Source organism: Gigantopelta aegis, chromosome 14, assembly GCF_016097555.1.
Source record: "Gigantopelta aegis isolate Gae_Host chromosome 14, Gae_host_genome, whole genome shotgun sequence".
NCBI classification, from domain to species: Eukaryota; Metazoa; Mollusca; class Gastropoda; order Neomphalida; family Peltospiridae; genus Gigantopelta; species Gigantopelta aegis.
The window spans coordinates 20,948,194-20,960,519 of NC_054712.1; the positions used below are offsets into that span (position 1 = coordinate 20,948,194).

The 12,326-nt window shown below is 34.8% G+C and overlaps 1 protein-coding gene across 9 annotated transcripts in view; it reads left to right on the forward strand.

Annotated features, from left to right (window-relative positions):
* Positions 1-12,326, forward strand: part of LOC121388129 (golgin subfamily B member 1-like) — a 216,354-nt gene that overhangs the window by 18,896 nt on the left and 185,132 nt on the right. For all 9 annotated transcript variants that reach the window (XM_041519353.1, XM_041519357.1, XM_041519356.1 and 6 more), the window contains exons 3-5: positions 7,857-7,940; positions 10,687-10,818; positions 11,660-11,733. In XM_041519353.1, the coding sequence (XP_041375287.1) occupies positions 7,857-7,940; positions 10,687-10,818; positions 11,660-11,733 (290 nt within the window). The remainder of the gene's footprint in view (positions 1-7,856; positions 7,941-10,686; positions 10,819-11,659; positions 11,734-12,326) is intronic.

Genomic DNA, 12,326 nt, shown 5'->3' on the forward strand with positions numbered 1-12,326 from the left:
GTGTGATTCATGGGTCATAGAATTAATGGCCCTCGATTTATAATTCAGAGTTTTTTCCTATACTAACCAGTACCCCATTACTGATCTGTCAAAAGTTGTGGTATGTAGCATTCCGATTATGAGAAGTGCTTTTCCCTCATTTTATATGCTTCATTTTTTAATTAAAAAATTGTATTAAATAATTTAAACAATAAAGTAAAATTAAAATAATGTCATAGCCTATAGTAACTAGACTTACTTGTTAAACCACCATAGTCTAGACTTATTTTTTAATATCCATAATTTCCATTCTCTTTTGACTTCATCTTCAATTATGGGGCAGGATTTAGCTCAGTTGGTTGACTGCTCGCTTGAGGTGCTTGCGTCGCAGGATCAAATCACCTCAGTGGATCCATTCAGCTGACTGTTTTTTCTCTCGTTCCAACCAGTGCACAACAACTGGACAAAGGCTGTGGTATATGCTTTCCTGTCTGTGGGAAAGTGCATATAAAAGATTGCTGCATTAGGAAAAATGTAACTGGTTTCCTCTGATGACTACGAGTCATAATTACAACTTCATTGTGGATGTCCCGTCAGTGAGCCCATTGGGCTATTTCCTGTTCCAGCCAGTGCACCACGACTGGTATATGAAAGGCTGTTGTATGTACTATCCTGTCTGTGGGATAGTGCATATAAAAGATACCTTGCTACTAATGGAAAAATGTAGCCGGTTTCCTCTCTATGACCGTGTCAAAATTACCATATGTTTGACATCCAATAGCCGATAATTAATTAATCAATGTGCTTTAGTGGTGTCATTAAACAAAACAAACTGTTTTTCATTTTCAATTTTTTATACATAATTTTGCTTTTGCTTATGGCATTTTATAAATTTCGATTTAATCCATATATAGACATGTATAGTAGTAATAATGCTTGAACTCATTTTATTCTTTACTTTAAAAAAAACAAATTAATAAAGGAACTGCTACATGTAGTTCAAAAAGAAATGAGATCAATAATTCAGTGACTCATGTAATTGAATATGCACAAACCAAATGAAAAGAGAGTTGTCTGTTTTCAATGTATGACATGGTTTTTTGTGAGATCGTACAGAATGAATGAATGAATCTATGTACACATGTACTCAGTATATTAGCAAGCAGGGCTTTAGATTGCACCAATGTCAAGGCGATAAGCACTCTGCCCAAAATAGGTTTGCCCAAAATAATCATATTTAAATTAAATACACATGTACTAAGTATTAGCAAGCAGTGCTTTAGATTGCACCAAAGTAAAGGCAATAATCATTGTGGCCAAATAGGTTTGGCCAAAATAATCATATTTAAATTAAATACACATGTACTAAGTATTAGCAAGCAGTGCTTTAGATTGCACCAAAGTAAAGGCAATAATCATTGTGGCCAAATAGGTTTGCCCAAAATACTGTAAACCGTGAAAAAAATGCGTGTGTATAAATTTCGCGTCGTTCGCGTCCATCCTTATGTCGCGAAATTAATACGCACATACTATTTTCCAGTTTGAAGTGTGCTTAAAGTAATTTGTTTTGTTTTGAAATATTTTATTGAGAATAAAATTCACAAAAAGATTCACTCAACAGGCACAGCCTATACACGAGCTCTTTTTGATGGCGACTAATCATTCATTGTTTTATGTAACTTCAATCGATGGCAACTAATCGTTTATTGTTTTATCTACCAAAGGGTGTTAGCAGTTAACAACTGAAGCTGTGAGTTGTGATTCTAATACAGGCGAGGTGGATAGGGCCTAATACCCTCTATAGACTCTGTACCAGGCACAATTGCTTGATGTAGGATAACAGAATATTGATTTACAGACAGTAACTTTATAACAATTACAGTGAGCTGTCTTTATCCACTTTTGTTTTTGAGCTGTCAACGGTTGTTCGCGAAATTTACACGTCGCGAACATGCGCTACGGTATACATTCGCGAAAAAAACACGTCGCAATATTAATACGGTTTACAGTAATCATATTAAAATTAAATACACATGTACTAAGTATTAGCAAGCAGTGCTTTAGATTGCACCAAAGTAAAGGCAGTAATCATTGTGGCCAAATAGGTTTGCCCAAAATCATATTTAAATTAAGTACAAACATGCTAACCCCAGAACCACTGGCATGGCAAGCTTCAGTAGGATTACAATAACTTTTATTGCATTTTTTAAGTTTTAACTTTTGAGAAGCTGTTGATTAAAACCATATTTTAGTGCATAATAACTTTTAGTGCATTTTTTAAGTGTTAACTTTTGAGAAGCTGTTGATTAAAAACATATTTTATTGCACAATAACTTTTAGTGCATTTTTTAAGTCTTAACTTTTGAGAAGCTGTTAATTAAAAAATATTTTATTGCACAATAACTTTTAGTGAATTTTTTAAGTCTTAACTTTTGAGAAGCTGTTGATTGAAAACTTATTTTATTGTACAAAGGACAAAACAATTGGGCATGAGTTTAACAACCATCTGCTACGTGCTGTTAATGATGTTACTGCGCTAGAAAGATCTTGTACAGTGTTCAGAACAGACCAAAAATCTGTTGTGCCCAAATTAATGAGATCTATAAAGCCAAGGCTAGAGATTTTTGAAGCAACCTTAGAGCTACGATATTGTAAAACCATGTATGCTATGATGTCACTGTGATACACGCCATTGTGACATCATAGCCTGCGATGGGTTTACAATATCATAGCATTAAGATAGCTTTGAAAATCTTGGCCCTAGCAAGGTTATCGTAATGACATAGTAAAGAGACTGCCCTGAAGTCCTCTGTTGTTGTTATGATGTTTCCTAATAATTTTTAAATAATTTTAAAGACTGAAATTACATATTAAATATATTTTTTGTTTGTTTATACATGTATTAACAGTGTCTGAATGTTCAATGGGTTTCTGGTTGTCTTGATTAGTTGGAAAAGTATTATAATATGATAGCATGGATAATTTAGCCTTCTAACTAGCAAAGTTCTATTGGCTGCAAGCGTATACTATTTTTTCCCCTAATAAATACTTATTGAACCAACTACATACATTTTCACATTTTGTCATCACATTCCACATGGTATCATTATTTTGGTATGTACATGTAATTGCATTATGTGTTTGTAGTCATATGCATGTCAGAAGAAATAGCTTTTCTCATTTTTATCTTGAGGTAACTACATACACGTATAGCATGGTCATGAGTATGTGTATTGAAGAGGAACATGCCCTCAGTGTAAATACTTTGTTACGTAAAATGACTGAGGATAATGATTTTGATATAAAATTTCCTTCGCCATTGTTTGATGGAAATATGTTGGGTCATCAGTACAATAGCAATGTTTAATTAATATCCCAAAGAAATATAATTTTCATTTGTAATCCAGCTATAGTATTGTAGACAAAACAAATGTTATGAATCGTGATACAGCATGTTATATCACTAAAAAAAATCATGAATTGTTAACGGTGTTTTTCCTACAGGTGAGTCTTCTAAAATGTTCAGACCTTAACATAAAAAAGTACCCTTAGATTCCTGCTAAAAAAAATAGGGTTTGTTGGAAATAAAACAGCACAAAGTGAGTGGCGGATTTGGGACAGTGTGTGGAGAATTAGGACCTCTGATATGTGATGTAGAGCATTATAAAATTATAATATAACAGGAAGGAAATGTTCTATTTAATGACGCTCTCAACACATTTTATTCATGGTTATATGGTGTCGGACATGTGGTTACGAATCACACAGATATTGAGGTAGAAAACCTGCTGTCGCCAATTCATGGACTACTCTTTTCGATTAGCAGCAAGGGATCTTTTATATGCACCATCCCACAGACAGGATAGTACATGCCACTGCCTTTGATATACCAGTCGTGGTGCACTGGCTGGAGCAAGAAATAGCCCAATGGGCCCACCAACAGGGATCGATCCGAAACCGACCGTGCATCAAGTGAGCACTTTACCACAGGGCTACATCTCGTCCCCTGATATAACAGAATCAAAAGCTAAATAAAATATGACCTGTAATTTTGGGGTCATTTCAGATGGCTAATTTCTATTTCACCTGCTTAGGTCTAAAAAGTTAATTTCTTATCGCTTTTTGCAGGCCGCTATTTCGAGCCTGTTAATAAAACCGTACTCTCAACTTGTACCCTATATACATACCAGGTATTATCAGTTATATTTGTGGCTGTTTTCCCTTTCATGTTATAATTGTGGCTGTGTTCCGATTCAGCTTTGTCTGTGGTACAGTGCTGACTGAAAGTACTTGAGCACCTGCAATTAGGCTAAAGAAATACTGAAAGTGTTCAGGTACGTGGAAAATTACACCATACATGGCTGGCTAGACTTGAACATAGGTTCAGGTTTTTGCCATACTGCTGCAATTGAAATCAGTTTTTATGGTGGTGTTAATCCACCTATGAATCAAATTTGGAGTAAATGTACCACAAAAGGTCTTATCAAATAACACTTTATGAAATGAACATGCACATTGAAACATATGGATACACTGGTTTAAATGATAATGTAAAACAAGAAAAAGGCAGCTGTGGGTCTATATATAAGAATTGTTTGTCATTTTGTTGTGAATTTATCAATGTGTAACAGTCACAAATTGTATATAATTGTGTAGCATAGTGATTTTATACTAAATTTGTGACTGTTATATAGGGAATAATACATGAGTTCCGTTAGATACCATTTATCTCACAACAAATTATTTTTAAATGTATCTATAACGAGCGAAAGCGAGTTTGATACGTTTTTAAACAGCGAGTTGTGAGATAAATGGTACAATGTATCTAACGGACACAAATATATTATTCCATTTCTTACATATCCTAAAAAAACCCAGGTTTTAAGCAAACTTTAACATCTTTTTTCGACTAAAAGTTATTTACGGCCATTGCACTTGTAGCTGACTTACGCGTCATAGACACATGAATGTCAGATTAACTATATGTCACAGTCTAATCGATTTCCATTGTGTAGTTTTTCATTGGATGTATGGCATTGGTGACCTGGTCATCACCTAGGAGCAGCCAGTCTTATGTCTTGAAATTGTTAACACACGTACGTGTGTGTGTATATGTTAACACATGTACATGTGTAAACACAACCATGTGTAACCAAAAATAAAGCATGGTGTTCTCACCAACGGGATGTAAGAAACATTGATAAATTCTCAACAAAATGACAAACAATTCTTATAATTACAAACAGCACAACTTGTTTAGTTAAAACTACATAATTCATAAATCAGTTTCTAACGTTCTTCTTATGATCTACTTTATGTAATGACGTCCAATTTGACGTAATGACGTCATTTTCTGAGGAGTTTACTTTAAAATCCTTCACTATGCTACACAATTTTATGCCGTTTGTGACAGTTGTATATTAATAAATTTATTTTAAAATGACGAGCAGTTCTTATATAATTACAAACATAGGAGCGTGTGCAAGAAAGTGGGCTTCGGCAGTGGAATCCTCCCCTCAATCAAGCAAATTGTTCTTTGGGGAAGCATGTGTTAATTAGCCCCGCATAAACTTCGCTAGCCACAGTTTAGCCCCCCCCCCCCACCCACCCCCACCCTCTTCTAAAATATATGCACAAGTGCCTGGACACACCATATTTAGTTAAAATACACATAAATCAGTTTCTAAAATCCATCCATGACCCGTTTTACGTAATGACGTCCCAGCTGGCGTAATGACGTTATTTTCTGAGGTTTATTGAAGGATAAGCTTCAGTTTTTCTTCGACATCATCCAGTCAGAATAGAGTAAATTGTATAAAAATGGAAAGTTTGTAATTATACACACATGCATCATGTACACATGTATATTTTGCAAGTCTTTTCTAATCATACTTGAAGAAGAAAAAATACAAACTGAATTGGGATATATTACAATGCTTATTATAATTATGTAAAATAAAAATCCAACTATACATCAATAGAAGGAAGGAATGTTTTATTTCACGATGCACTCAACACATTTTAATTACCGTATGTTACAATTTATGTAATCGTACTACAAGAAGTAAAACTACAAACTAAACTGGGATATATTACAATCAGGATATTATGATTATGTGAAATAAACATATATGCATGCATATGTACATGTACATTGATATAAAAGGAAGGAATGTTTTATTTAATGGTACATGTACATCCAACACATTTTTATTGCGGTTAAATGGCATTGGACAATCGACATATGGTTAAGCACAACAGAAGAAAACCACTGCCACGACACAATGGTCTAGATACTCTTTCCAATTAGCAGCAAGGGATCTTTTATATGCAGCATCTCACAGAGAGGACCGCACATGCCATGTTATACCAATTTCAGAGAACTCGCTGGAAATTGGAATGAGAAATAGCCCAATGGGCCCACTGACAGGGACTAAACACTTAGCCACTGAGCTACATCCCATCAACATACATTTATACATATATGTGTCTGCAGCAACAGTCATATGGACAAATGAATAAGAGGCATTGGGGCTTATTGGTAATGTCATTTGGACTGTGGAAAACCATATATTATGGGAACTGATGGCTATAGCAACACGAAGAATATACATGTGTATATTTATCAGAATAATGGATTAATGTTTTTTTATTCTGCAATCTAACAAAAAAGGTGGGGACATCATATTCATTTGTAAGTTGTGATATGCATATAATATGTTGTTCCACCAATCTAAGAAAGCAAGCCTATATTGTAGTGCATGACATCATACTTAAATCATAATTTCTATCTTTGTAAGATTTGTCATGTCAATTTTTTTTTATTTAAAACTGTTGGTCCACAAACAAATATTTAAGTTATTTCCATATGCTTTGTTATAAACTATTGAAGTTAAACATAACTTTCAATAGAATACAGGGCTTCTAGATTATGGTAGCCCCACTCCCATGGCTAGTAATATTCAATGTTGGGCTAGTAAATAACTACTATTGCAATGCCCAACAGCTAGTGAAAATTTGTTGGTCAAATGTTGCAGTTACATGTAAGTCTATTTTGTAAATATGAATATCCTGCCCCCACCTCAACCCCCAATGTTAGTGTTTTTAAGCTCTATCTCCCTTTTCAGATGACATATCTGATTATTACTATTATTTAGTAAAATTGTATTAACTTAAAATAGGGTTAGTGAATTTTTATTTGTGGCTAGTAAATTTTAAAAATCTCTAATCCCATGGCTAGTGGATTTCTTTTTTAATTCTAGAAGCCCTGGAATATCTAGTCCATAGTAAACTGGTTGATTCAGCTACTTCAGCTATCGTTTTGCTTTAATTGCATGGTCACCAAGATCATCACGTCTTCCAGTACAGGCCCCATGTGTTGCAGATTACACCATTGTCTATGCAGCAGCAAAATCTCAAACTTTCCAACATGTATGCTTCACTGATATATAGGATATTAAAAGAGCTTCCATTTCATATCATGTTTATGTCCTGAGTGAAATAATTTTTGAACTTTAGCCATAATCGATCTTAGTTAATATCACTCAACTTGTTTGGTTGACGTTCCTGTAAGGTTGTAGTGCATCAAGTGACGTCGAAGTGTTATGTCCCACTTGCCGTTCTAGTGGGACATATCACTTTGATATGTACCAAGATACTTTTAACCATATGGGTATTAATAAATAATATGCTATATTGTCAATAAACATTCTTTAACACCTGCTACCATTTGCATTTTGTTTTGAGATTCTTGTATTTTGATTTTTGTGTTGTCATATGTTAATGTATTTGACATTAATATGTACCTCTGTGTGCATATTGTGTTTGCAGAAAAATTGAAACTGATTTTTAGTTTTCATTTTATATTATTCTTTCAGGAATATAACTCGAAGGTTCGTGACATGGAGCGAGAGTTGCGGACCCTGACCATCGAGAAGACACGGGCAGAAGCAACAGTTGAGGTATAGCAAAACTCTGTTGTCAGTTAGTGTACAAAAATAAACCCAGGAAAGTTGACTAATACATGTATATACCAACATCGGCTTAGCAAATTTTAGACATAAAAAAGGGTTTGTTAATCTGAAACAGGTGAATCCAGGATTTTGTAATGGGGGGCTCACAGAACTCTAAAAAGGGCAATTTGAGTTTGTCAATGGAAATGAGCCGAGCTCCAAAGGGAGCAAAATCTGTAGACAGGTTCGGGTGCATGAAATAAAGATGCTTGAATGTGTTTTCTAGGCAATTTAGTGCTGTATTGTAGATGATGAATTTAAAACAATACAAAAAAGTAATTATAAATGGTACTCCAAATGGTGGCGCAGTGGTTAAGCCATCGGACAACAGGCTGATAGGTACATGGTTCGCAGCCTGGTACCGGCTCCAACCCAGAGCAAGTACTTGAGGCTCAATGGGTAGGTGTAAGGCCACTAAACTCTCTTCTCTCTCACTAACCACTAACCAACTAACAACTAACCCACTGTCCTGGACAGACAGCTCAAATAGCTGAGGTATGTGTCCAGGACAGAGTGCTTGAACCTTAATAGGATATAAGCACGAAAATAAGTTGAAATGAATCAAATGGGGAGTGTTTCATGGGACCTTTGTGTCCCCCTCCCCCCCCCCCCCCCCTCCCCTGGATCCATGAGTGAAAAACATGTTACAATGACATCAAACTTGGGATAATCTCTTTCATGGCACCTCTGGTGTTAGATGTGCATCATAGCAATAATTGTATTATTGTAATTCTTTTGACTAATGAAATTAAGCATTAATAAATATTAATAGAAAATAACCATTTGATGATGTCAGATATTGGCTTTATCCTGTTCAGGCCGAAGAGAAATTCACAGGATATAAAGCTGATATCCAAAGTCATTAACTAGTTATTATCTTTATCCTGTAGACCATAAAAATTAAGGGGAAAAGCAATTATTTCTGTTATTTCAGCCACATTGTACGATGATCTAGAGATCAGATGAGCGATTTTGTAATGTGACTTCACATGAGTGATTTCAAAAGTTATATCCTGCTACTCTACAAATATGACTTTGCTGTAAATAGAAACGGTGATTGCAGGATTAAATACATTATTATTATAGTTAGGACTATGTTTATAGAGAATAACTGTTCAATAACATATACTATCAGCTTTCTCCTGTGAAGGTAAGAATGTGAAATCTGCAAGACTTGCCAAGTGGAATGGGTGAAATTCCCCATTCGTCCTGAACAGGATAAAGCCAATAACCTTTAGCATTAACCTTCTGGGTTTTTTTTTGTCCTGTAATCATCAAAAATAACAGAAATCGTATATATATATATTCCTAATTATTTTATACACAGATGGTGCTTATTCAATCTACCAGGAAACATTTTCTTCAGTATCATGTCACGATTCACTATGCAAGTTTTAGAGATCATTACACAATTTTAAAACATTAAACAATTGTTGCTAATCAATTTTCAGTTGATTTGAAATGTAACTAATCAAGCTCTTAAAAACAATATGTTCTCTGTCTACACAAGCACTCTTTTTGCTGTATGATTGTAAATGAGATTCTTGACATCATTCTTCTAAGATGTTAAATTTCTCGTTTCAAACAGTAGTTTTTAACTCTTACTTCATAAGTACATGTTTATATTCATCAAAGAAGAAATTAGCAATGACAGTTAATACAATTCATCCTGCAACCATTGTTTCTATTTGCCGATTATGATGACCGATAAAGCAAAGTCATAAACGTATACTAGAAGATTATGACTTTTTATCCCACAATCACTGTATACACTGACAAGATATGACTAGATAAGTCTCTCTATTTTTGGTCACTGACCAAACATATAGGTCACGTGACATAATCCCAACTCAACTTGAGTATTTCAGAGTAGTTTTCAGTAAACATACTCCTTAAATCATTTGTTTAATTATAGTAAATACAAATAACTTTTAGTTTTGCGATAACAATACAAACCTTGTATATTTATTATGAATTGGAGTTTAGAAACGCTTTTTGAATGTGACAGAATGTAGCTACATTGTAGCTTCTTACAAAAAATTACATCATGTATCTTGTATGACGTCATACAGCAAAAGCCTTGCTAGGTTGACGATACTCTATTTGGAAAATACACAAAAATGGAATAAATAATGATTTTTCGACTATTCCGTATGATTGCAGGATAAAAAAAAAAAATGGTTACTGTCTTAAGATATCGGCTTTATCCTGCTCAGGTCGAATGGCTCGCTGCATTCGCCATTCTAACTGTCGTAGGATAAAGCCGATATCTTAAGACAGTAACCAGTTATTCCCTATTTACGTCACGCATGTGGTGTCACATTACAAAATTGTTTATTTGAGCTCTAGGTCATCGTACAATGTACATGTAGGTAAAATAACAAATAATCGTTTTATTCCATAATATTTGATGGTCTGCAGAATAAAAATAATATCTAGTTAAAGACGTAGGATATCGGCTTTTTCCTGTTGAGGCCGAATTGGAAATTTCGCCCGACAATTCATACCTTCACAGAATAAAGCTGATATCCTGTCATTAACTGGGAACTGGGAACTCTTATTAATGTGCCCATATCCAAAAGGTTCAGGCACACCTATCCTGGGTCTGGGCTCTGACTTTGCCAGTGAGCAGCCGTGGGACATATAGGTGTTATTAACTAGTTATTCACTATGTAAATAATGTGTCATTTTGTAGGAGCTGAAGACCCGCCTCTCCAGACAGGATGATATAATTTCTCAGCAGCGACGTGAATTGGACAACTTGAACCATGACGTGGACCAGCTGATATCTGTCATACAGACCGCCAGATCTACCGAACGCTGGAAGGTTAGAGTCACGGTCCATCTTGTTAATACATGTTAAGGGCTTGAAATGCAACCCCTGCAATTGCCTATAGCAATCAGCAATGCTGTGGACATTTTAATTTTCTATGGCACTTTTTTTCCCTTGGACTATATTAAAATAAAATTTAATGGCATGTTTTGGGTGTTTTTTTTGCTGTGAACATTTTCTTAATTGCAGGGTTTGAAATAGGAAGTAAAATACGGACTGCTTTTACCGCTAATATATTTTTTTTAAATACCAGGTCAAAAGAATTCTGGCCTGCTAAAAAAAAACATATGGCCTGCCAGAAATAAGACTAAGCATGGGGTGAGTGGAGGGTTAGGGACAGTGTGTGTGGAACGTTATGACCTCTGAGATGTATTTTAGAGCATTATAAAATTAAAATATAGCAGACTCACGAGCTCAGCCTCAGCTGAATAGAAGATGAGATGATCGTACATACATCTGTGTCTTGAAAAATCTGTATTAAATTATTCACATCTCTAAATAAAATTCACATTTCACCAACACAGTAACTTTAATATTGTATTTGTAATACCATTGTATTTGTTTGGTCTCACAGTTACTATGTATGTGTAAGCATCTCACAATATTATATATTTCACCATAGTGGTTGATTTAATATTAATTACATAATTATATAATTATTGGTCTGTTTGGCTTTTGTTTCACAATTATTGACAAGGCTTGTTATCAGCTTCACTCAGTTAAATAAAATTAACTTATTCTATCAAAACAGTTACATTATGCATTCATGTACTGTCTTTGTCTCACAATTATTGACACGGGTCAAATTGTAAGCCTTCCACCACTTTGTTTACAGATTGACACTGTTAGATTCAGAGAGCTCACGTTAGATCAGGTTTTTGGTTCTATGCATGAAACACTATCCAAAATGTAAGTATGAACACTGCACTGGTTTCTTTATTGTAGCCTTCTTTCATGTTCTTAAAATGTTTTAAGGGGCGGGAGTTAGCTGATTCGGATGAGTGCTCGCTTGAGGTGGTTGCATTGCAGGATCAAACCACCTCGGTGGATCTATTCAACTGATTGGGTTTTTCCTCATTTCAGCCAGTGCACCACAACTGGTATATCAAAGGCCATGGTATTTGATTTCCTGTCTGTGGGAAAGTGCATATAAAAGATCCCTTGCTGCATTAGGAAAAATGTAACGGGTTTCCTGTGATGACTACTTGTCAGAATTACCAAATGTTTGCCATCCGATAGGCGATGATTAATAAATCAATGTGCTCTAGTGGTGATGTTAAATAAAACTAACTAACTTCTTTTTTTTTAAACTTTTATACTGTAATCTGATCTTAGCCTGATTGCATCCCCCACCCTCAACCCCCACCAAATTCATGGACTGATCCAAATATCCAAACAGCCATTCAAGTGGCTATATGGCAATAAGAAATTAAATGCTAGATTTTCATCCAATTTGTTTTCAAAATGGCGGTTTGGAGTGAAATTTTATTTATTTTTAGGAC